Raw genomic sequence first — 23,009 nt, forward strand, 5'->3', positions numbered from 1 at the left:
AGTGTACGAACGACTGAATGAGGAAGAAGTCGGCGCCCATGGACGCGGATCAAATTGCACGTCTTTGTCGGGCCCTAGCTTGAGTTCTTCCGCTTGAATCCACCCGTGGTGCCATCCAAAATTCTCGTGCCAGGGATCACTTTGGCGGGACCTGAGCGCGCACACACGCTGGCGGCGCCATTCGTCTTGACGCGGCCTGACGGCCTCCCGATCTCAACTCGCGAGGCACAAAGCCAAAGCCAAGCAAGCAAACAAACCACTCGCTCAGCCGAAAACTCGGCAGCAAAACGCAGAAGAGGCGCCAACCAAATTGCCTCACGGTCAGGGGAGCTCTCTAGTCACGGGCGGGCACAAAGATAAGTACCCGGTGCACAGGCCGGCAGGCCTCGCGATGGCGGCTTCGGTGCCCAGGCCGCGGCGGCGCCTCCCCGTGCCTATCCTCCTTCTCCACGTCCTGGCTCTGTGTCCGCCGCGATGCGGGGCCGCCGGGCTGAGTTGGGCGCCGTTCCGGACCGGGGGCCTGCTGCCCCGGGGGCTCGCGTGGCCGCTCGCGAACACCGTCCACAGCGCCATCGACCTCCTCCCGACATTCGTCGCCTTCGCGGCGCCCGGTGGCCGCGCGGCCGCCTGGCGCGGCGCGTGCTTCGAGGAGAACGAGGCCGTCCTCAGCCTCACGCCTGGGCCGGCCGGACGCAACGGCACGGGTGCCGGTGCCGGCCTTGGCGGTGCCGTCCTACAACTCAAGGTCACCCTTACATAGTTACATTGCCCTCGAAATGGCGAGCTTATTTCTTATCACACCGTATATGTAGTACTCTGGCCTTTTCAGTTTGTCATAGGATTCCCAGTACTTATTTCTCTCATTAGCAAACACATTAGCTAGCAAAATTGTGTTTACCAGTTTGTGTGATCCAAGCAGCGTAGGACAAGGACCAAAAATAGACTAGTTAAGGGAAGTTGATTGGGAAACTGGAGTAGTACTATAAGAAGACAAATTAACTCACATGTGAGAACTGAGAAGGAAAGCTAATATATACATTGCGCCCACCAATTATGATTCCTTAGTGGCAAGTGGCAACCCATAAAAACGCCAAAATGCAAGTGAGCATATTCATATGAACCTATCCTGTGCGTCATGGACAATGCAGGGGCATGATCCCTATGTTTTTGGTTTCATTTGCTTTGGACAAATTCTGGGCATAAGCAACTTACATATATTTTTGTGGATCTTGTGTTGGTAATGTTACTAGTTAGAGTAAACAATATGCATTTATATACTGAATCAGAGTCCTTTACAATGATTTGCCTTAACAATGTTTCTTGTGCGGCTATATAGACTGCTTCAGCTCAGAGCTGGACATGCATGGATCTGTATGTATTCGCAACGCCTTACAGGATAGGATGGGATTACTATACTAGAGCACATCAACACACCTTTGAGATCAAATCGTGGGAAGAAGCCGGAGAAATGGAATATGTACGTTCCTTTATGTAGGTTACTTTCCATTCTTTCTTATCTTTTATGAGGTCATTTATCCTTCTGTCACTAATTCTAATAATCGATATTTGTGGATCTGTGATCAGGTAAAGCAGCATGGAATCGCCATCTTTCTCATGCCGTCTGGAATGCTTGGTACATTGTTATCTCTGATCGATGTCATACCTCTGTTTTCGAACACTATTTGGGGACAGGATGCCAACTTGGCCTTCCTTCAGAAGCACATGGGAGCTTCATTTGAGAAGCGTTCTCAGCCTTGGTCTGCCAATATAAGGAAAGAGGATGTACACTCTGGTGATTTTCTGGCTCTTTCAAAGATTCGAGGACGATGGGGTGGGTTTCAGACATTAGAGAAATGGGTGACTGGTGCGTTTGCTGGCCATACCGCGGTTTGCTTGAAAGATGAGAACGGCACTCTCTGGGTTGCAGAATCAGGCTATGAAAACAAGAAGGTGCATGCAAGTCTCTTGTTTCTGTGGATAACACAAAGCACCTTTGCCTACCTTCTTCATATTATTTTAGCTTTTTGTGTGCTCGGATTAGTGACATTTTTCACCATCTTCTCTTTAGGCTATGAAAACAAGAAGGTGCATGCAAGTCTCTTGTTTCCGTGGATAACACAAAGCACCTTTGCCTACCTTCTTCATATTATTTTAGCTTTTTGTGTGCTCGGATTAGTGACATTTTTCACCATCTTCTCTTTAGGATTAATAATTTTTTTGTGGAACTGATATTAGTTTAACTTTAATAATCATGTCTAGTAAGTAGTTTTGCATTTGACACATTTTCTATTTGTCTTTTGGACTCAGAAAAGTGATGATGATAATTATTTGTTTTAGGCTAGAATTCGCCAAGTCTGTGGTAGGCTCAAATCTAGGATTATTGAAATGATCTCTCTTTGAGATTATTTTTGGAAGTGATCTAGATGTCTAGATTTCTCTATAACAAAATGAAGTCTTGTGTAGAGATATAGACTTGTGATGTAGAATTTGGAGAGTTGGGTCTGAACAAAGATTGTTTTCATTATGCAAAGCTATAGCAGAGACCAGACGTGCGTTAGTTTCGTGCAATTTACTCTGTTAAAACTGACAACTGTTATTTCTGTTGGGCAATGTATGGTATCAATGATAGGGTGAAGAAGTCATTGCTGTAGTTCCATGGGATGAATGGTGGGGAATGGCACTCAAAGATGACTCAAATCCTCAGGTAGCATTTCTGCCATTGCACCCTGACGTGCGAGCCAGGTTCAATGAAAGTGCAGCATGGGAATTCGCCCTAAGCATGTATGGAAAGCCCTATGGATATCATAATATGATATTTAGTTGGATTGATACAATGTCAGAAAATTATCCACCACCTCTTGATGCTAACCTGGTATGTGTCCATTGCTCCTTGGACCTTGGTACAATTGTATCAATGTTTCAGTTTCTAAGCTGAAAACTCTTGCTGCATCTTGTAGGCCAACTTATTGCAACGAAATTACAATAGGGATCATCTCATGAACTGTACCTGCTTTATCATTGAAATGGGTCCCATGGATACAAAATTTACATGAAATTCATTGCAAAGAAAAAATACATGAAATTCACGAGCCTTCCAGTGTCAGTGATGTTGCCTGTCGCTATCTTCTTTCTTAACGGATAATTTTTTTGCTGAATCTGAGTCTGAAAAAATGTTGATAGATTTTATGTTAGCATGATTTCACTATACATAATCTAAAAAAGATTGAATATACATCGATAAAATGCATAATCTTCTGAATAAGTTTGCAGTGCTGAATAGTATGGAGTTGTAAATAACAGATGCAGAAATTCAGTGAGCTAAACCTGTAAGGGTCCTCCTAAACTTTGTTAGGGCTGAACTTAAAATGCGTTTTATGCCTCTAAGTTATAGGTTGTTTCAATTGTTTGTATTTGTCTTCTACTTATCTTGTTGAGGACAAGTTTTTTGTTGCTGTGTGGAATGACTATTTAATATAGAATGTTTATGTATTGTTGCATGGTCCAGTACTTCAGTTCATCTTGTTCTGTTTGTAGATAATGGCTGTCATGTCAATGTGGACCAGATTACAACCACAATATGCTTCTAACATGTGGAATGAAGCCCTTAACAAACGCCTTGGCACGGAGGTCTGTGTAGCTATCTTGCGATAAGGTTCACTTATTAAGTCATTATTGACTTTATAACAGAGTTATGAAAAATCAAAGCATAGTTTTTCGACAGTTACATACTGTACTTGAACTTGAAGTGCATTCCTTCAGCTAGCTGCATTAAACTGTGATGGCTTTGAGTTAACTATGGTCTGGGCCAGTCAGAGCACGTGCATCCCTGTGGTTATTCTAGCCTGAAACTAGAAACAGGGGAGCAAGTAGCAAATCGCATACGAAAAATAGGCCCAATTAATGTTCAGTTATCTCTGAGAAATTCAAAGTAACGATCTCATGGTCTGCTTCCATGTAGAAACTGGACCTCCATGGGATCATCAGCGAGACCGAGAAACGGGGCATGTCTTTCAACCAGCTGCTCACCGTACCGGAGCAAGACGAGTGGGAATACAGCGATGGCAAGTCGACGACTTGCGTCGCCTTCATCCTCTCGATGTACAAGGCGGCCGGGGTATTCGCTCCCTTCACGGAGTCGATCCAGGTCACTGAGTTCACCGTAAGCGCTAGCTCCAAGCCCTTATAGCTCCATCGGATCCGACAACGGACGGAGAGGAGAACTCGACTGACCGCTGCCTCTCTCCCCTTGTTTCAGATTCGGGACGCGTATATGCTGAGGATCTTCGAGGACAACGCGACGAGGCTGCCGGGCTGGTGCAACGGCGAGGCGGACGGGCTCCCCTTCTGCCAGATCCTTGGGGAGTACAAGATGGAGCTCCCGGAGTACAACACGATCGAGCCCTACGCCAACATGAACGAGAACTGCCCGTCCTCGCCGCCCACCTACAAGAGGCCGGTGCGCTGTTGATGATGATCCTCCATTCGGCGTCGACGGATCGATGCTCAGATGGTATAGATCCGTGTCACACGATCTGTCTGCAACTCTACGTGCAATTAACTAGGAGCGTTCATGTTGCTGTAAAAAAAAAACTAGGAGCGTCCTGTAATATTAATAGACACACTATGCATTTTACTTTACCCGAATTCTAATTTCGGCCGTTGAAAAAAAATCAGCGCCTGCCACTCTGAAATAAAAATGTCTGTAATTCTCGAACTAGTTCGATTCAGAACTGTTCTGAGATCTCAACATATTTAGGATAATTGATAAACTTTTTATGCTAACAGTTATAAGCATGAGTGAATTACAGTTTGATATATCTAAGTTACACGAGTGAAGAACGGTTCGAAGGTTCGAAAAAGAAGGATAAAATGAGATCTAGATACTATTTAACGGCTGATTTGTCAAATAAGATTTAAGCATTTTGCTAAAACAATCAAACAACTTAGATATAACCATAAGGTTGACCAATCAGAACCGTTAGATTAATATCAAGATGTCATTTTATTTTACTTTTCATTGTTCGTTTCGAATCCTAAAGCACAACCATATCCAACAACGGCCAATAAATCAACTTATATCTAACCAGAAATCAATCAACTTTGGACATAGAAAAAGCGTTTTAAAATATACTCCGCATTTAACCTGCTGCTCCACACGCGCGATCACAGACGCACTAAACCTTTTCTTTTCTTTTCTCGTAGAGATGCGTACAACGGACAACGGTACATGCAAGGGCATGATCTCCTTCGGGAAGGCGTGAAGCAACAAAAGTGCGCACCCCACGCCCGCGCGTAGGTACAAAACTCCCGACCGTTCCTCACTCTCCCGAAGCTTCGCCCCCATTTGAAACGGGAGCCCCGCGGTAACCGGCCTCCCTCCACGCCGCAACGCGATCAACTCATCAATCGCTCCAGCCCTGCCGAAATCTCGGAACCCACGACCACCGACCCTCCACGTTCGTCCGCGGGCATCTCGCATTCTCGACGGACCGGAACCCTAGATCCGCCTCCCTCCGACCCGCGCCGGCCGCGCGCGCAACGCCGCCGTACGATGGAGGCGATGGAGGAGCTCTCGGAGCTCGCGGACGCAACGATCCAGGCCTCCGGGCTTCTTGCCGACGACGACGACGACCCCGCCGACCGATCGCCACGACGAGGCGGTTCCTCGTTCCTCACCGTCGTCGCGCTCGGCAACGTCGTGCGTGGGCCTTTCCTATCTCTCCCTCGTGTTGTTCGATCGGTGTGTGTTTAAGATCTCTCTGGCCGTGTTTGTGCAGGGCGCGGGGAAATCGGCGGTGCTCAATGGCCTGATCGGCCACCCCGTGCTAGTGAGTACAATTTTTTTCCCCGCATGTTTGCTTTAGGAATGTTAAGTTTCTCTCTCCGGTATTTTGGGTCTTGTTGAAGAACTTGGTGGTGAGTGACGGGGCCTCCATTCCTTCCGAACAGTGTGGACATATTTCCGGCATGGCCTATAGTCGCTAACTTTTCTTACAGCTGAACTTTCAGATGCTGCTCATAATAAGGACATGAATGAAACACACAAAAAAAGTGGTAAATAAATTGAAATCGGGAAGTATTTAGAAGGTAATAAGTACAGCTATGAGGCAGTGAGCACTGGGCTTATTAGGAGAGGGTCTAATCTTTGTCCACAATCATTGGATGGATAGTTATAAAACTGAATTAAAAAAGTCTTTCAGAAAACTGTATTAAATTTTAGGACGTCACAGATGAAGATTATCCATCCTAACTAGTGCTTTCTTATATTAGTATAGAGATAGTTTATGTTAATTTCATGTAAATTATATTTTCCATGAAAGAATTTAGTGATTTACGCAAACTTTAATTATGAATATAGCCTACAGGGGAGAATGGAGCGACAAGGGCCCCAGTCTGCGTAGACCTGCAGCGGGATGCGTCGCTCAGCAGCAAAACCATTGTGCTGCGCATCGACAGCAAGTCACAGCAGGTTTCTGCCAGTGAGTTCTTTTTTAACGATTGTTTGTTTTCAAGTGACAAGAGAATTCTGGAATTTAGGGAGCTGGGGAATTTGTGCATGAATGTGACTACGACTGGATTGCTACAATGTAGGTTCCCTCAGGCATTCATTGCAGGACCGGTTGAGTAAGGCTGTTAGTTCTGGTAAGGGTCGATCAGATGAGATAAACGTGAAGTTATGCACGAGCACAGGTCTGTTTTTTATTCCTCTGGTTCTTCATTTTTTGCATATCTGTTGGTGCCGAGGAGAATTGTCTAAATATTAGAGATGCCCTTGGAATAACAATAGTAGTATGTCCTGAATAAGCTGAATTACACCTTTTCAGTTTGTTTTCCTTGTGCTTTCTGATTATAGCACTGCTAGTAAACTGTTTTTTTCTTTTCTTGAACACATGCCGATTGAACAGGCCCCTAGCGTAATGGTTAGGTGGCTCTAGTAGCACTCAGGTCCTGAGTTCGACTCACCGTGGGAGCGAATTTCAGGCTGGGTTGAAAAATCCCCTCATCTGTCCCACGCCTTAACCCGGCCCTGTCTCATACGGGCTACGGTAAAAAATCCCCTCGTCTGTCCCACGCCTTAAGCACAGGCCTTTGGCCCGGCCTGGTCTCACATCGGCTACGGTGGGGCAGGGGTTCGGGGGTTTCTCGACCTTCGTGAGAAGGTCTTCTTCTTAGTGCAAATGCCTGTGGGGTGGCTTACCCCTTGCAGGTTAAGTTTTTTTTAACACATGCCGAGGTGCGTGTCATTTTATATTAGTAGAAAACACGAAAGAGACGCAAACCATAACGAAAATAAAGGGCAGCAAAAGAAAAGCAAAGAAACAACAAAGAACTGAGCCAGAATTGCAAGAGAAACAACAAACAACCAAAACACGCCTAAGTGCATGTTAGTGGACTGTTTAAAGTGAAGTTTTAGATCCATTAATTAGGAAGCATAGCCATGAAATTCTATGTTAACCAAAACAAATAGAAATGCATATAGATCAGCAAAGAACCTTACTGGACATAAACTACTCCCTCCGATCCATAATAAGTGTCTGAGATTTAGATGTACGTGCTAGAAAGGTTTGAGAGGATACTAGTATTGTTTCGCTATCATATAATGTACTAGACTAGTAGACATATGGATGTGGTTGCATCCTGCTCCACCACCTTTGACGTGACGCGGTGCTCCCATTAATATGAAAAAGATCGGTGGTTTCAGCTTCGAAGCTAGATTTTTTTTTCAACTTTTATGTTCTAAGTTCTTTGAAACATATACCTTACTGCATGTGTTGACAAAGCAGAAGCATGCATGATTTCAGATTACATTAGCCAGGCACCATCTCTGAGTGAATTCAATTATAACAAAAACTTACCTTTTTGTTTCAGCCCCTCCATTAAAATTAATCGATTTACCAGGGATTGATCAGTGTAGCATAGATGAATCAGTGGTAAGTACTACAAAATTTCCCATTTCTATTTTGTTTGGCTATTTAACAGCTACATATCTACGACCTGTTTTTCATAGTCAGGTTGCTTTCAATTCTTCTTTGTTAAGTTTACAGTTGTTTTTCAGGTTTTTGGTTCTTCTGTTGCTTGCTATATTTTTGCGTCATCCCAACACACTCCTAATATAAATGCATGTTCAAGGAAAAAACATATAGTATTATATGGATGCCTTGTGCCTATGAATAAAATCAACACATATTGTTCTACTAATTGCTATTTACTTGGTTGTTTTTGCACGGATATTTGACGGACAAATTTAAACACTTAACTTTTCATATGGAAATCTCCATGTTTATAAATTGATCTAAATCTGTATGTTCTTGTCTTTTGGCCTTCGATTAAATGCAGAACGTAACAAACAAACATTAGTATATTACTCGCATAGAAATAGTCAAATAACTCTGCATTTCATATTCGTGCTTAATAATAATTAATGTATCTCAAAATTTATAAATATTTATTTATTTTAATAACTTCTTGGATTTAGTTAATTTACTTACATACTATGCTGGCCTTCTGTCCTTGGCTATTGTGGAAACTGCAAAAGTAATAACTATCTTCTCTGTTTCCACATGTGTGGTTTTCCATCGGCAATCATGTCACCAGATTGGAAACTTGGTGGTACGTAGTGATGCAATTTTGCTAGTTATCATTCCAGCTCTACAAGCGCCTGATGTGGCATCCTCTCGTGCTCTACGGCTTGCCAGAGAATTGGATACAGAAGGTTAGTATGATGGGCTCAAGTCCTAGCATTTTAGCAACTTTTTGACATGTTGCAGTTTTGGATCTGTTGTTCAAGAAAAAAGAATTGAATCTGTAAATAGATAAGCAAATATTGTTTATACAATACTAGAGAAGCCATGGTTTTGACCCGTGTGATGTCCTGATTTTTTACAACCATGTCTATTATATCTTTTTGACGGGAACCATGTATAATATGTCACTCCAGTTATTATTTTTACTTAAACTGTAAGAGCTGCGCGATTGCAGTCCGACAGTGTATTGATATATAATTTTTACAAAGTGAGACACCAAAGTGCGACCTTCATGGATCAAACTCTAGTGCGCTGCATCACACCTTGCTGGCTGACCACCCAAGCTATGCTTGGTTCTCGTCACTCCTCTTATTTACTTTTAAGGTTGGTGATTGCGTGTACTAATTTCATTTGTTGGATTACTAGGTACGAGAACCATTGGTGTCTTAAGCAAAGTTGATCAGGCAGCTGGAGAGCAGAAAGCTCTTGGTGCTGTTCAGGCTTTGCTTGCAAACCAAGGTCCAAGAACTGCAAAAGACATTCATTGGATAGCTACAATTGGGCATTATGTTCCCATTGCATCCTCTCAGTCCGGAGGAGGTTCTGAAACCTCACCAGAAACTTCTTGGCAAGCTGAAGCTGAAAGCCTTCTATCTATACTTGGTGGAGCTCCCCATAGTAAGCTTGGTCGAGTAGCTTTACTTGATTCATTTTCGAAGCAGATAAGGACAAGCATAAAAGTTAGGCTCCCAAATCTCTTGATTGGGTATGAATTCATCCTGCCGTTTTATACTTTCTAATTGCATGCTAGATTTTTGCAATCATGTGTGCCATTTATATTCTTAAAAATTCAGTCTTCAAGGCAAGTCGCAAATAATTCAAGACGAATTAGCAAAGCTTGGAGAACAGATGGTCCAAAGTTCTGAAGGAACCCGGGTTATTGCTTTAGGACTTTGCCGGGAATTTGAGGATAGGTTTCTCCAACATATTGCAGGTGGTGAGGTTAGTGATACTATTTTACACCATCTCCTTTTATATCTTGGATTTAATCATGATGTCATGTACTGCACTGCTATATTAATTCATAGCTGAAGGATATTGAAGGTGTTAAACTTTGTACATTTACCATACTAGTATTATTGATCATTAGTTTCAACTACTCTTATCTTGCTTTCGACATCTATTCCCATCCTTTCATTTTTATAAGGTGTATTTTGTTCTAGGGCATGAATTAAGGAAGCCATTAATAGAAGGGAGATGACCATCATAATCATGTTGTTATTGTCTTTGGAATATAAAAAAGAAGTTCATCAGTAAATGTGCTTATCCTCCACAAATGATGAAGAGAGAGACAGAGCTTAGCTTGGGTGGCAGTCCAGCTGGTGAGGTATGCTGGCTGCTCAGCAGGGTTTGACACACCACACCTCTCCCCCCCCCCCCCCCGCCCGCCCCCCCCCCCTTTCGCATTCTTGAGCCTCTCCTTGCGAAAGTGAAAAAACAAATCTATGTATACTGCCGTCTGGGCGTGTGGCAATCGTGCCTCTCCTACATTCTTCTTTCAAAAAGAGAGACATAAATGATGACAAAAGAGATAAAAAAAGCGCCATCTATTCTAAGCCAGTGCCTTCCGAAAGATTGCAAAAATTATGCGCCTTATTTTTCAAATGGAGGGAGGCTTCCACTCCTTTTGTTTTTCTTGTATGGCTATATTACCCATTACTGCTTCAGTTACTTTTCTGAATGCACGTGAAAAACGACAAATGCTTATTGAGCTAAGAATGTGTGGGTGTGAATGTGAAACTTAAGGGCGCAATTATCTCGCTTGGTGTTCTGTTCAAAGTTAAGTCCCTCTAGAAGGCCATCTTAGTTGCATTATCTGTGAGTGTGACTGAAAGTGTGGACTGTTATTTCTTATCATCTTCTGAAACATATCTCCTTTCAAGACCCAATATAATTTAATCATTTACAAATTTGCACTATTATGTAGGGTGCAGGTTGGAAAGTTGTTGCAAGTTTTGAGGGAAAATTTCCAACGAGGGTTAAACAGCTCCCTTTAGACAAGCATTTTGATATGAAAAATGTCAAAAGGGTAATCTGGTTGTACTTGAAAATAAATTAAAACATCCTCCCTTGAACTTATCGATTTATGATTATAAAACATTGTGTCAGATTGTTCTAGAAGCTGATGGTTATCAGCCATACCTGATATCGCCTGAGAGAGGCTTAAAATCTCTTATAAAAGGACTTTTAGAGCTAGCAAAGGAACCATCAACACTCCTTGTGGATGAGGTATTTCTTGCCTTACTCTGGAAACTAGTACGTCACTGTAATCCTCTTGTAAATCTCCTCTACAGTTTGGCATTACCTGGCAAAAGGCCCTCTTTAGTGCTACTAACCTTTACATTCTTACAATATTCAATAGAAGTTTGAGTTCCTTATTTAGCTGAGATCAAATAAAAGCCTGCTGCCAGGAACCATTCTGTGCTATTTTTTTGTGTATTTTCTCATGTCATTGTTGTTATGCTCCTACTTCTATTATCATGTTCGTAAATCTTATATCATGCTATTGCCAATTAAATAACCACCATTTTCAATTATCTGATGCATTATTGTTTCTGTTCATTAGATGTTGACAATCATTCTTGGACCCAATAATTAACGTAACCATATTTTCTCTGCAACTTACAACTGGTCTTATGTCACATACTTACTACCAGAATTGTTATTAACAGGTACATCGTGTATTGCTAGATATAGTATCAGCTGCAGCAAATGCCACTCCAGGACTTGGTAGATATCCCCCTTTCAAGCGTGAGGTATAGTTCTGACTTCTCAGGTATCCTAGAGGATGGTTCTTTTAGTCAATGACAACAATTCAATATCTATCTTTTTTCACAAGGTAATTGCAATTGCATCTGCTGCTTTAGATGGTTTTAAAAATGAGGCCAAAAAGATGGTCATTGCACTAGTTGATATGGAGCGTGTGTTTGTACCTCCCCAGCATTTTATCCGCCTAGTGCAGAAGAGGTTAGTTGGACTTGCTTCATAATAACCTTGTTGGTTTCGCGTAACATTCAGTGTTTTAGCAAACATCGGCCATTAAGTGTTTTAGTTCTATTTTCTTTTGTTTCTCTTGTCCTTTTCTGCCCCGTTTCCTTTTTTTTGGTTGCTACCATGGCGGGTGGTCTGTAGAGTTTTGCATTATTCGATGATTATCTTCAAATGCAAAATGACATGCATTTGTGTGCATGATGGAGAAAAAAAAAACTGAACATTTATTCCTATTACTAGGATGGTTCTGTATTCGGGAAATCTATTTTCCAGCCGGCTGGAGAACTGCCTTACGCGTGGACGCGCTCCGTGACATCCGATCCGCAGCGGACAAATATCCACTTTCCTGTTTCTTTTTTCATTCGTCTCCTTCTCTCTCAAATCTCGCTCGCGAGTTTCTTCCTCTCCCCCGTCTCTACAGCCACCTTCCCCACATCTCCTCTCCCCTTAACCTCCCCAGGCGCCATGGCGAGGAGAGGCGCAGCCGTGCGGGGATCGCCACGCGTTGGTCCTGAACGTCTTCTTCACCTTCTCCGACGCATGTGGCTGCCGCTGTGATGGCTCCTGCCCTAGGCCGGGCGGCGGCGGAGGAGGAGGTTGCGGCGGCAGCAGAGCGACGGATCGGGCAGAGGAGGATCCGGCGACGACGGCCGGCCAGGAGGAGGAGGCAGAGGAGGTCAGTGCCCGATCGACGTGTTGAAGCTGGGGGTGTGCGCGCGCGTGGTGAACGGGCTGATAAACCTAGAGCTGGGGACGCCGCCCAAGAAGACCTGTTGCGCGCTCATACAGGGCCTGCTGGACATGGAGGCCGTCATGTGCCTCTGCACGGCGCTGCGCGCATACATCCTGGGCATCAATTCGAGCTCTGCGCGCATACATCCTGTGCATCAATCTCAAGTTCTCCACGTGCCTGTCGACCTCTCTCTCCTAGTCAACTACTGCGGCAAGAGTGTCCAGGGAGGTTTCTAGTGCCCATGATCATCGATCATCCATTCTTTCCTTAATGATCGATCAGCGACTCGCCATACAACGCCGCACGCCGTGGCTTCCGGCGCAACGTCGACGGAGAGGTGCCGCAGCCGGATGCACCAACAACAGTTCCCTGGGTAGGCATGTAGCTCCGTGTCAAGCAACAACTCTTCATCCACACATTTTAGGGACCGGCACGACATTGGCAACTGCTACATCGCGTGTGGGATGGGTGTAGCTAGCTTCTTGGCGGCTTATGCAGTTACCGCATTAAAGCATATACAGTTACCCAGCTCTTCAGATTAGAGTAACCACCATTTCACTAATGTAGTTACCCAACACTTAAAGATATAGTTACCATCATATTACTTATGGAGGTACCAGGTGTTTGTGTCAAAGTTACCACCTGCCATCATAAAAATGATATACTTGCCAAACATTATAGTTACCAGCATGGTACGTATGTAGTTATCCAGTGTCCATGATAGAGCTACCATCATTTCGCAAATGTAGTTACCCAACATTTAAGGGTATAGTAGTCATATTACTTATGGAGTTACCCGTTGTTTGGTTCAAAGTTACCACCTATCATCACAAAAATGATATAGTTGCCAAACATTATAGTTACCAGCGTGGTACCTATACAATTATCACGATTGCACCGATGTAGTTACCAAGTGAGAGATCTAGTGTTTTGAACCCAATAACTACACTTGAAAAAGCTTGGTAACTACTATATTTGCCTGTTGGTAACTTCTGGTTTTGAAGAAATTGAGCCAAACATATTGTATCTACTTGTGAATAATCTGGTTATCAGTTGGTAATTTATGATCTCAAATGAAATCGCCGAATCATCCAGTTTTCAGCCGATGAATAAGTGTGAATGGTTAGTTAACTCGATCACTTATGGGTCAATAATATTTGAACTTGAAGAAAGTGGTCGGCAACCATATCAAAGTGAATTCTCCATTCATATAGGTTACAGTTACCATCATGAAAATCATGTAGTTATCCAACCGTTTAAGTTACAATTACCATCAAGACACTCATTTAGTTATCGAACCGTTTAGGTTACAGTTACCATCACGACACTCATTTAGTTATCCAGTCGTTTAAGTTACAGTTATCATCATGACTGTCATGTAGTTAACCAGCCGCTTAGGTTAGAGTTACCATGTTGACACTCATGTAGTTATCTAGTCGTTTAGGTTACAGTTATCATCATGATACACATTAGTTATCTAGTCGATTACCATCATGACACTCATGTGGTTATCTAGCCGCTTAGCTTATAGTTATCATCTTGTCAGTGATATAGCTATCCAGCTATCTAGGTTTCAGTTACCACCATATCACTAAAATAGTTATCCGGGTTCTTGGGTGAAAGTTACCGCTTTCATCATGCACTGATATAGTTAACTAGGTTTTGTGTTACAATTACTAATGGATTGTTACTAATGTGGTATTCATGTAGTTACTCACTATGGCACTCCTGTAGTTAATATGATGTTCATGTTACTGTTCATGACCATGGCACTATTGTAATTATCAAGATATCCAAATTACCTGTGTTCAAGTGATATAGTTTTTGAAGCGGGGTAACTACTTGTGCCAAGGTTTGGTAACTCACGTGTTGGTCCTTGGTAGCTTTTGAGTTCGAAAAAAAGTTGTCAAAACATACCCAAGTGAGATCTAGTTTTGAAGCCCTCGTTGTGACGAACTCAACGGTGAAAATGGATCGTAAATCCGTTGTGCCATTTGAGAGATAACACATTTTAAATTTTCAGATATAGAAAGAATCTTGACTGATAGGAGCATGCATCTCATTCTTGTTGTTTTCTTGCATGCATGCAAGGGGTTTATGTTGTGCGGCTCGCTCGGGCTCACGTCGAAACCAGAACATTTTAAATGGATCGCTGGAAAAACGGAACGGGCTCGCCTCGTGCGCTTCCGCGCACTCGGCTCGCGGGATCAATCTGGGCGGGAAACGTACCGCTGCTACGCTAACGGCCATACGGCTGCTACATAGCACAGTCCTTCTGTATTTGTTTCTATTTTGATACATGTATGCCCATTTTGACATCCAGAATGGAAAGGCAACGTCATGAAGACGAGTTAAAAAATCACTCTACAAAGAAGGGTTCAGATGCAGACCAAAGCAGAGTATATATTTTGCCTGGTTCTTATGTTTTAACTTACTGCTTTTTTGTCTAAATATAGCCCTTTTTTGTACTATCATTATCACATATATCCTCCTATTTCCCCTATAACTCTGACAAATCAGTTTTTTTCTTGTCAGGCCGCAAGCCCACAAGCCCAAACAAAAGAAGTATCAAATTGACAAATTTTAGGACCTGATGGAAAAATTACTGCTGGTATGGACCTGCCAAACTAACATTTTCAAAGCTTTTCAGTTGGATGCGTAAATAGAAGAAACTGTCTGGCTATAATATAAGCAGTACTTGTTATTTTTATCTGTTTTATAGAGTTTATAGTGATTCTTTTTTCATTTTTAATGTTTGTTTCTGTCGAAGGTTTTCTGTTTAAAAAGCGTGCAAAAGGAAATGATTGGAGCAAGCGATGGTTTGTTCTAAATGAGAAAAGTGGAAAGGTCAGTTGTATCTGTGTTGTGCCATACCCATAAGATCAATTCAAAATTTTATATTTCTTCTCTTAATGATAAGATGTGTAATGATTTTTCACATTCTCTAAATATTCTTTTACTAATTTGATGGTTGTGATATTATTTTTTTCAGCTTGGATACACCAAGAAACAAGAGGAGAGACATTTCCGTGGTGTCATCAATTTGGAGGTAGTAAATATTTCCAATACTCTTTGTCTGTGATTATTCTATTTTCCATTAGAGATACTAGCACAGTGTCTGTGCGTTACCACGGCCTCTTAAATACATGCACATGGAAATTCACGTTCATAAAAAAGGCAACAACATAATTTGACATCAATCGAAATAAACGAAACAATGGGTATTAATCATAGTGTCATTTATATTTCATAAATGTATGATGAAGAATGACACTTGTGTCGTTTGCACGGACGTTGTTCTATTCTAATCATACTCTTTTAGACTATTTGATTTCCATCTAATCTAATGGCCTACTCTATTGTCATCATTTTCTCCAATTATGGCACGGGTCATCTAACCACCGAACACAAAAGTTTTCTCTAAACCTCTTTGGGACATAGTTGGATCCCTTCCGGTGCACCCTAACTCTTCGTCCTCTTGTTTGCCTAGGTGACCCGTGCCATAATTCCTTGTCATGTGCCTAGCGCCACTGTCTATCATGGCCATCACCGTTCGATGAAAGTCTTGCCTCTGCCCTGATCAATATTGTTGGCCCAGGCAGCCCGCGGGGCCGGCAAGACATGGCTCGTTTAGCTTTTTTGTTTTTAAAAGATTCAGTTCGGCCTTCAGCAGTTCAGCCTTTCTTCAGAGCTGGTCCATCTCCGGATTTGGCCCACTCCCCTCCTCTGCCCCTTCCTCCCCTCTCCTCCCTACTCCCGATCCGGCCCATGAGGCCACGACCCACCCTGCTTTCCTGGATCCCGATCTGCACGAGGCCGTTTCCTCGATCTCGATCCCGATCACCGCTCGCCGCCGCTCCTCCATCGTGTGCCGCCGCCGCCGAGCTCCTCCACCGCCCCTGCGGAGCTCCCCCACGGTCGCAGCAGCCCCGTGCGCACGCTGCCGCCGAGCTCGTCCATCGTCTGCCCTGCGCAGCAAGTCCGGCCACCGACCTTGCTGCCGCTACTGCTCCGGCAGCACGACCCCCTTCCTGCCAGCGACCTGTTGCAGAAGGCTTTTTTTAGCCCACCGGGCCAGACGGGCGGAGGAGGAGATGTGGCAGCGGCAGAGGGAAGCAGAGGTGGTGTGGCGGGCGGAGGGGATGACAGGAGGAGCAGGAGGGGGACGGTGGACACTGGAGGTTGGGAGGAGGAGGAGTGGAGGCGCAGAGGTGGTGGGTTGCCGGGGCGGGGTTTCTTTGCGTGGCATGGAGCCAGTTTGGACTACGGGTTGAAGTATTAAAAAACAGAAGGGCTAACATGCAAATTTGTAGACGGACCAAACCGACGACGGAAACCTTATTCCTTTTATTATTAGGTAGAGATTTATTATTTCGAACCAGATCTCTCCATTTCCATTTACCTAAAACTAAAATAGAAGTTCACAGCAGAGAAAAGGATGGGAAGCTAGTTCTACTTACCTCACTGCATGATACTTGCACCCTCACATGGCAGGATGCATATAGCAATTTCCATTCCTAAAGACCAATCCCAAGTATGTGAGGTATAGCATTATATCAGGCACAAGAAATTGTTGTAGCGCATAGAGTGTCTAGGGTTGGGCCAGGAGGGTCTCTTAACGCCTTCCTTTTTCTGCCCATCGGAGTTATTTCCCAAGGACTTGCCACGGTAAGAGGGGGAAGGGGGAAGAAGCACACTTGAAGAGCGCAGTACAACGGGGAGTTGTATGCTGCGTTCGGGAAGGATGAATCGGTCCCGAAAAGGAGTCTATTGATTCTCTCCCAATTGGTTGGATCGTAGGGGCGATGATTTACTTCACGGGCGAGGTCTCTGGTTCAAGTCCAGGATGGCCCAGCTGCGCCAGGGAAAAGAATAGAAGAAGCATCTGACTCTTTCATGCATACTCCACTTGGCTCGGGGGGATATAAGTGGAGCCCTTTCCATCAGATCGATCTTTTGGTTGCGTTGGCTAGCGCATGAAGCTGAAATTACAACCTAGATTAGAGAATAGCTTACATACAAAATGGACAGGTAGAGATCAATGGAGCTCAAACACGGGATGACGCACAACCGAATCTTCTGCCTAATATCCAACAGCAGCAGCCTGCATGTGAAGATGAATCAGTTTTTGTGTATGTTGCTGCCCCTACCAAGTAAAATAGGGTGTTGAAATGGAATTTATTGATGAATCGTCTTATAGCCCCAGCTCACCGTCCCCTATTCACCATTTGGTCATTTCATCAAACAGTTTGAATGCATAGAACACTGTTGCATCCCTCACCTCAGTTGTCTAGTTGCTTCTCTTTTATTTTATTTAAAATTTTTACTGTCCACAATTTGAAGGAGTGTAATCTTGAGGAGGTTTTAGAGGAGGAAGATCCTCCAAGAAGCTCTAAAGATTCTAAAAGGGCAAGCGGGCCAGATTTTGAAAAAGCTCCTGATCTCATTTTCAAGATTACTAACAAGGTTGCTTACAAACTTGTTTTAAAAGGTAATTATACACAACTCTTCTATTTTGTAATAGTTTATTTCTTTGCTTGCTATTTACTCTTTTCCCACCAATTACGTTGGCAGCCCACAGCACTATTATACTGAAGGCTGAAAGTATGGCTGATAAAACTGAATGGGTTACCAGGATTAAGAGTATTACGGCAAAGAGAACAAATGTTTCAGAAGGTGGTTTACAAATGAGGGAAAGCCATTCAGACAGTTCTCTCGTGTCCGTTTCAAAAAAAGATAGTTCTCTAGTAAGTTGTAAGCTTCGCCTGTTTTTATCCAGAAGTTGCATGATGCCTGTGCCGTTTTACCTTTTATTTACAAACTTCAGCTTATCACCAGTATTTTAATTTTCTGAAAATGGGCTTCTAGAGCAGAAAGGATTAATCACATGTGATGCACTTTAGTGGCGGGCTTCCCGCCCGTTAGTGATGCACTTTTTCGACCATTAGTGATGCCCGTTTTTGTAGTATGTACATGGCATTTGTATTTCATTCTTTCAGAATATTTTACATCTTTCGTATACTACCCTCCCAGGACACGATGCTCAGGAAACCTGTTGATCCTGAAGAAGAGCTCAGATGGATATCTCAAGAAGTCCGTGGTTATGTGGAAGCTGTTCTCAGCAGTCTTGCGGCAAATGTCCCCAAGTTAAGCAACCTCAATCTCGTTGAAGCTTTCTTGATCTCCATTTAGCATCTTCCATTGTCTTACTAGCCCTGTTGAACAGGCTGTGGTTCTTTTCCAAGTTGAGAAGGCAAAGGAAGACATGCTTAATCAGCTCTATACTTCCATAAGGTTGGTGATATCTATATATATATGTATGACTTGATCTTGGAATGGCTTTTTACCATCTGAATGTCAGAACCCATGTGTGTTCTGTCTCATTAAGTAATCTATTCATTCTCCATAAAAAAAAATCTATTGACTCCATTTGTTTAGTACTTCCTCCGTACAACAAAATATGTCTCAAGTTTGTTAAAATTATATCTAGACATGACTTATTGTATAAATGCATTTAAATTTGGTCAAAGTTGAGACATTTTTTGTTGGACGGAGGAAGCAGTACATGTGGTTCCGTTTTTCAGTTATGGAGAAAATTTTGCAACCTTTGGCCATTGCTTTCTAGAGGAAGCAGGAAGGCTAAGCAGATAAAGTTCTGCTTGTCAGTACCTCGATTCTGGTGTCAGCTGCTGGTTGCTGATGTTATGTAACAATGCTACGTTCTTTCACATCCACTATCTGGCCCTGTGCCGTTTGTGTATGGACCGGTCTCCAAATTTTATGGCTTTGTCCCCGTCCATGGGTTTTAGCTGCCATCTGGTCGCCTGCCTAACTAATATATAAAAATTAGCTTTCTTCATTTTTCTTTCTTTTATGATGTTTTGATTATGGGTGTTGGTGTTTCATAATGATATCCATATTTTCTCAGAGTAAGCTATTGTTTTTCGTGAACATTAACTAATGCATAACTGTAATTTGTTGTTAGCACGCAAAGCATTTCCAAGATTGAAGAGTTAATCCAGGAGGACCATAATGTGAAGCGTAGGCGTGAAAAAATTAAAACGCAATCATCCCTTCTCTCTAAGGTTACTCGCCTGCTCACTATCCATGAGAATCGCGATTCTGCTGGTAGGCATCCTTGTTCTTTCAGTGAATTGATATATATTCTGGAACCACTCCTTGTGCTGCATGAAAATTTTCCCTAAATTTGTCCTTATCATTCATTGCCCTTTTTCGGGCAGACTGCTCCTTTTTCGTTTCTGTATTGTCCTTTCAATATTACATACTGCTTTCTTTTCCATTATCCGTTTTGCCTTTACAGTAAAAAATTCTCCTTGAGAAGCAGTTCAGCTTTTTGTCAAGAAAGAGAAGAAAAAGAAACCTGGCCAATGTGTTTATTATATTTGAGACATGCTATGTGGCGTTTGTTTTACTTAACTAGTACTAATTCTATAAAGGGCTAAGTTTACCTCATAACTTCATAAGTATGATGTAACATTGAACTCTACCTCGAATTCCTATTTGTTACTCCCTCAGTTCTTTTTTATAAAATGTTCTTCTACTCCCTCTGATCCATATTAATTGTCTCAAATTTGCCCAAATATGGATGTATCTATGCCTAAAAAGTGTCTAGATACATGTAATATTTCGACAACTAATATGGGCTGGAGGGAGTAGCTTTATCGTAAGTCAAACTTTTAAAATTTGAGCAAATTTATAGAAAAATCTACCAACATTTCCAACTCTAAATCTGTCATGATATATATCTTTATTGTTATTTGATATTGTATATAGATGACTTAGTATGTAGATGCATTCAAGTCAATGTTGAGACATCCTTTGTTGGACGGAGGAAGTATATTTTTCTATAAACATGATCTAACTTTAAGAAGTTTGACTTAGGGCAAAGCTAGAATATCTTATAAAGAACTTAGGTATTAATACGTTTATTTTTCTTCATTTAACTCACAAGTAACTATATAGTTGAGTTTCTTTTATATTGAGAATTGAGAACCATTACTGGTATTCTATATGTAGGGAGATTGTGAGTCGCCGGTTCATGTCTTGCAGATAGTAGCCCGAGAACCAACGGGCAGCCCGGAGAAGAATGGAGGTCTGCATTTGATGCTAATAGCCACGGTCGTCGATATAGTAACACAGCACAAGACGGCGATTCATCAGCCGGAACCAACTCTGGGATACGCCGCATACCAAGTCGAATGCCGCCATTGCCACCACAGGGCTGTTGATCCGGGTATATATATAGCTTATAGCCGGAACTTTGTTCCTTTGAGTTTCATCATCTTTATACTCTATAACGACCACAATTAGTGATAGTTTAAAGTTCAACTTCCTAAAATAGACGGCATATTAGGTCTCCTTTGATCAAGTCCTCGACTAAAGTTTATTTTATTAAAAAATTGATGTGATATAAAATCGATTATCTGTATTCAAAAGTATTTGGTTATGGTTATGGTTATGATACGGATCACCTAAGTCATAAATAAATGGAGGAAGTCTTAGTCAAAATTTTGTTCAAAGAAAAACTAATATCGTCGTACCTTCTATGTTAAGAATTGGCAGTACTGCTATTATGTAAGTGAATTATTATATCTCAGCATTATATTTTACCTTCCTGTATACTTTAGCACGGTTTATTTTGAGTGCTTAAAACCAACCTTTACTAACTTTAGGCGCAAACACTACTACCAAGTGAGGGTGTCCAAAATAAAATAAAATAAAAGCAAGATGCTTCAAGTTTAACAAGCACAAAAGTAGTGACGTATGAATGTTGTATTGTTTCAACGCAGCTCTTCTATCTTATACTGATGATACGCCTGGCTGGTTTATTCTTGAAAAAAAATATTAGTGACAAAAATAAAGATTAAAATTTCTCAAACCACTCATGATTAATGTAGAACTGGGTGCCCCGGGGAAATCCCTAAGTCGTAAGGTTTTTTAAGTTTTAGCCGTTGAAATTCTCACCACCTTTTTTGCCTTAATCTTGGAAAAAACTTCATAAAACACTACGTATCTCTTTTTTGTTGTTGTAGAGTCATCAGTATTCAAAGGAAAACGTCCAACACTTCAATCAACCACAACAAGAATGTTCAATAACAAAAGCAACATGAGCATTGCTACAGTGTGTACTGAAAATTATTTTAAGTAATTTCAATTAATGCTCAATAAATAAACTCTAGAAGACAAAAGAATCAGTTTTGTTCAAGACTACTTAAGCTCATCAAAAAATCACGGTATTTTTTTTGGAAAACAGAAGGCCAGACGTGAAAAATCAAGAAGCTACTTTCTTTTTATTTACTTGAATGGTGACCAACTTTTTGGTAAACCAACGCCTCCTTACCAATCCTAGTTCATTTTGTTCATGTCAACTTTGGCCAACTGATGGTCAAACAAAACTTTCACCAATATTTTAGCTTGCCAAGTATTTGGCATCACAAGGCAGGGCTTAAGCCAAACATACCCAAAGCAACACAAGACTATTGATTCACAAAAGCCGACTAAAAGAACCGAAAAGGATAAAATTAGGTTGCCTCCCGTAAGCGAGTTCATTATAATCGTATGGCTAGGCTTTACGTACCCTTCAAGTTTTCTCCGTAATCTTCCTAGGAAGATCCCTAGCGTGGCCTCAACGTGATCCCATTTGACGTTTATGCTTCTTAGGGAATACTCCATGGCCTTATTTTGATAACCCCTCTTTCATATCAATGACATCACATGTCTTCTTAAAATGATACTCCCTAAAAAAAATGATACTCCCTCTGTTCCTCAAATTAAGGCATGTATTGTTTCCTTTGATCGAGCGTTTGACCAAAGATTACTCCATCAACGTTTGACTTATGCGATATAAATCATAATCATAAACAAGTACTTTTGAATACGAACCCAATGATATCAATTTTATTTCACAAAAAAATCTTGGTCAAAGGCTGTCAAAGGAAACAATATGCGTCCTAATTTAAGAAACAGAGGTAGTAGGACATAAGAGTAACACTCCATATCCATAATAACAAAATAAATGTGTAGAAAAAGTTCAAATGAGTAGCAATCATAACACCCTCAACCATACCGATAGCTTGCTTGGTGGAAGAATCTGTAAGGTGTAAGTTTAGAGCACAAAGAATCATATCTTTTAAATCAAATAACTCATAAACATTCTTAAGCATAGTTGACACTTTTTTCATCCAACACATGTTGGGCAACAAATTTCCAATCCTTGTTTTGAGGCATCTAGAGAGGGATCCTTTGACAAATTTTGCAAGATAGTAATTACTTCATAAAGAGAGCAACCATCAAAATTAATCATAGGATCACTAGAATCCTTAACCATCATAAGAGTTTCAAAATTTAGGGTACGAGAACTTCTATCATCTTAAGAGTTTCACATACGAGTTGGTCATAGTAGCTACAAAAGGATGTATTTTTTTGTTCTCTCTTACCCACTAACCCACTAGGAGCACTGA

The 23,009-nt window shown here is 41.9% G+C and overlaps 1 protein-coding gene and 1 pseudogene across 2 annotated transcripts; both read left to right on the plus strand.

The window, feature by feature from the left end:
- The first annotated feature begins 167 nt into the window (after window positions 1-167).
- Window positions 168-4,723, plus strand: LOC100845920. 2 transcript variants are annotated; one of them, XM_003574448.4, is made up of 7 exons: window positions 190-745; window positions 1,337-1,477; window positions 1,585-1,950; window positions 2,630-2,872; window positions 3,535-3,627; window positions 3,959-4,159; window positions 4,256-4,723. In XM_003574448.4, the coding sequence occupies exons 1-7, from the start codon at window positions 392-394 to the stop codon at window positions 4,466-4,468; spliced, it is 1,611 nt and encodes a 536-aa protein (XP_003574496.1). In that variant the 5' UTR covers window positions 190-391; the 3' UTR covers window positions 4,469-4,723. The 2 variants fall into 2 exon arrangements, with proteins under 2 accessions (XP_024317411.1, XP_003574496.1); XM_024461643.1 differs by lacking the exon at window positions 3,535-3,627 and having other exon boundaries at window positions 168-745.
- An 828-nt stretch (window positions 4,724-5,551) lies between these two features.
- On the plus strand, window positions 5,552-20,917 carry LOC100827391 (annotated as a pseudogene).
- The last annotated feature ends 2,092 nt before the right edge of the window (window positions 20,918-23,009 follow it).

The sequence above is a fragment of the Brachypodium distachyon genome, chromosome 3 (genome assembly GCF_000005505.3).
Source record: "Brachypodium distachyon strain Bd21 chromosome 3, Brachypodium_distachyon_v3.0, whole genome shotgun sequence".
NCBI lineage: Eukaryota > Viridiplantae > Streptophyta > Magnoliopsida > Poales > Poaceae > Brachypodium > Brachypodium distachyon.